This window comes from Helianthus annuus, chromosome 17, assembly GCF_002127325.2.
Source record: "Helianthus annuus cultivar XRQ/B chromosome 17, HanXRQr2.0-SUNRISE, whole genome shotgun sequence".
Lineage (NCBI taxonomy): Eukaryota > Viridiplantae > Streptophyta > Magnoliopsida > Asterales > Asteraceae > Helianthus > Helianthus annuus.
In genome coordinates, this window is record NC_035449.2 from 162534136 (window position 1) to 162535212 (window position 1077).

Genomic DNA, 1077 nt, shown 5'->3' on the forward strand with positions numbered 1-1077 from the left:
GAAATTTCCACTTTCTTGCCTTAGAAAAATTTTGATGTTTTACCAACCCATTCCCAAATCATCCCAAAATTTTTCTAAGTATGGGACTTACCTAAAACCTCGTTTTCCTCAAATTTCCAGCTCCTCAAGGTAGTTTCCTGCAAAATTTCTCAAAAACACACAAGACGCAAACACAAAAACTACGAAAAACACAAGAAATAACGCAATTTACAAACGGTACAAACTCTACAAACGAAGCCTTACGCAATTACTGTTCGGCGAAGGTGGGTGGGTCCTCCAGAGGAATTTCTTCCTCTTCGGTAGAATCAATTGGACCTCCCAAGTAATGTTTCAAGCGATGGCCGTTCACTTTCCAAACTCCCTTATCTACTTCATCGTAGAGCTCAACCGTGCCGTACGGAAACACTTCTTTCACCACATACGGTCCATTCCATCTCGATTTCAATTTCCCTGCTATTAATTTCAAACGTGAATTGAACAAAAGTACCTTGTCACCTACCTTAAAATCCTTCAAACCTCGCAACCTCCTATCATGCAATGCCTTTGATTTCTCCTTGATACTCCAAGACCTTTCATACGCGGCATCCCTCAATGCTTCCAACTCATGAATCTGGAAGAATCTCCTCCTTGCGGCTTCGGTAAGGTCAAGGTTTACGGTTTTCAATGCCCACAATGCCCTATGCTCTAATTCTACCGGAAGATGGCAAGCTTTGCCATACACGATCATAAAGGGTGTGGTGCCTAATGGTGTCTTATAGGCGGTACGGAATGCCCACAAAGCGTCGTCGAGCTTTTCCGACCAATCCTTTCTACTTTTTCCTACCGTTTTCTCTAAGATTCTCTTCACCCCTCGGTTAGCATTCTCTACTTGGCCACTAGTTTGCGGGTGGTATGCGGTGGAAAGACGATGAGTGACACCGTAGCGTGCAAGTGCCTTTTCCATGGCGGAATTGCAAAAATGCGTGCCACGGTCACTTATGATAGCTTTAGGGATTCCGAAACGCGTGAACAACTTCTTAAGGAATCTCACCACCACTCGGGCATCATTGGTGGGCAAAGCTTGAGCTTTGACCCACT

The 1077-nt window shown here is 44.4% G+C and overlaps 1 protein-coding gene across 1 annotated transcript; it reads right to left on the reverse strand.

Moving 5' to 3' along the window:
* Positions 1 to 247: 247 nt before the first annotated feature.
* Positions 248 to 727, reverse strand: LOC110925138. The gene has a single exon (XM_022169109.1). It carries the CDS (start codon positions 725 to 727, stop codon positions 248 to 250), a length of 480 nt encoding a protein of 159 aa, XP_022024801.1.
* Positions 728 to 1077: the final 350 nt, after the last annotated feature.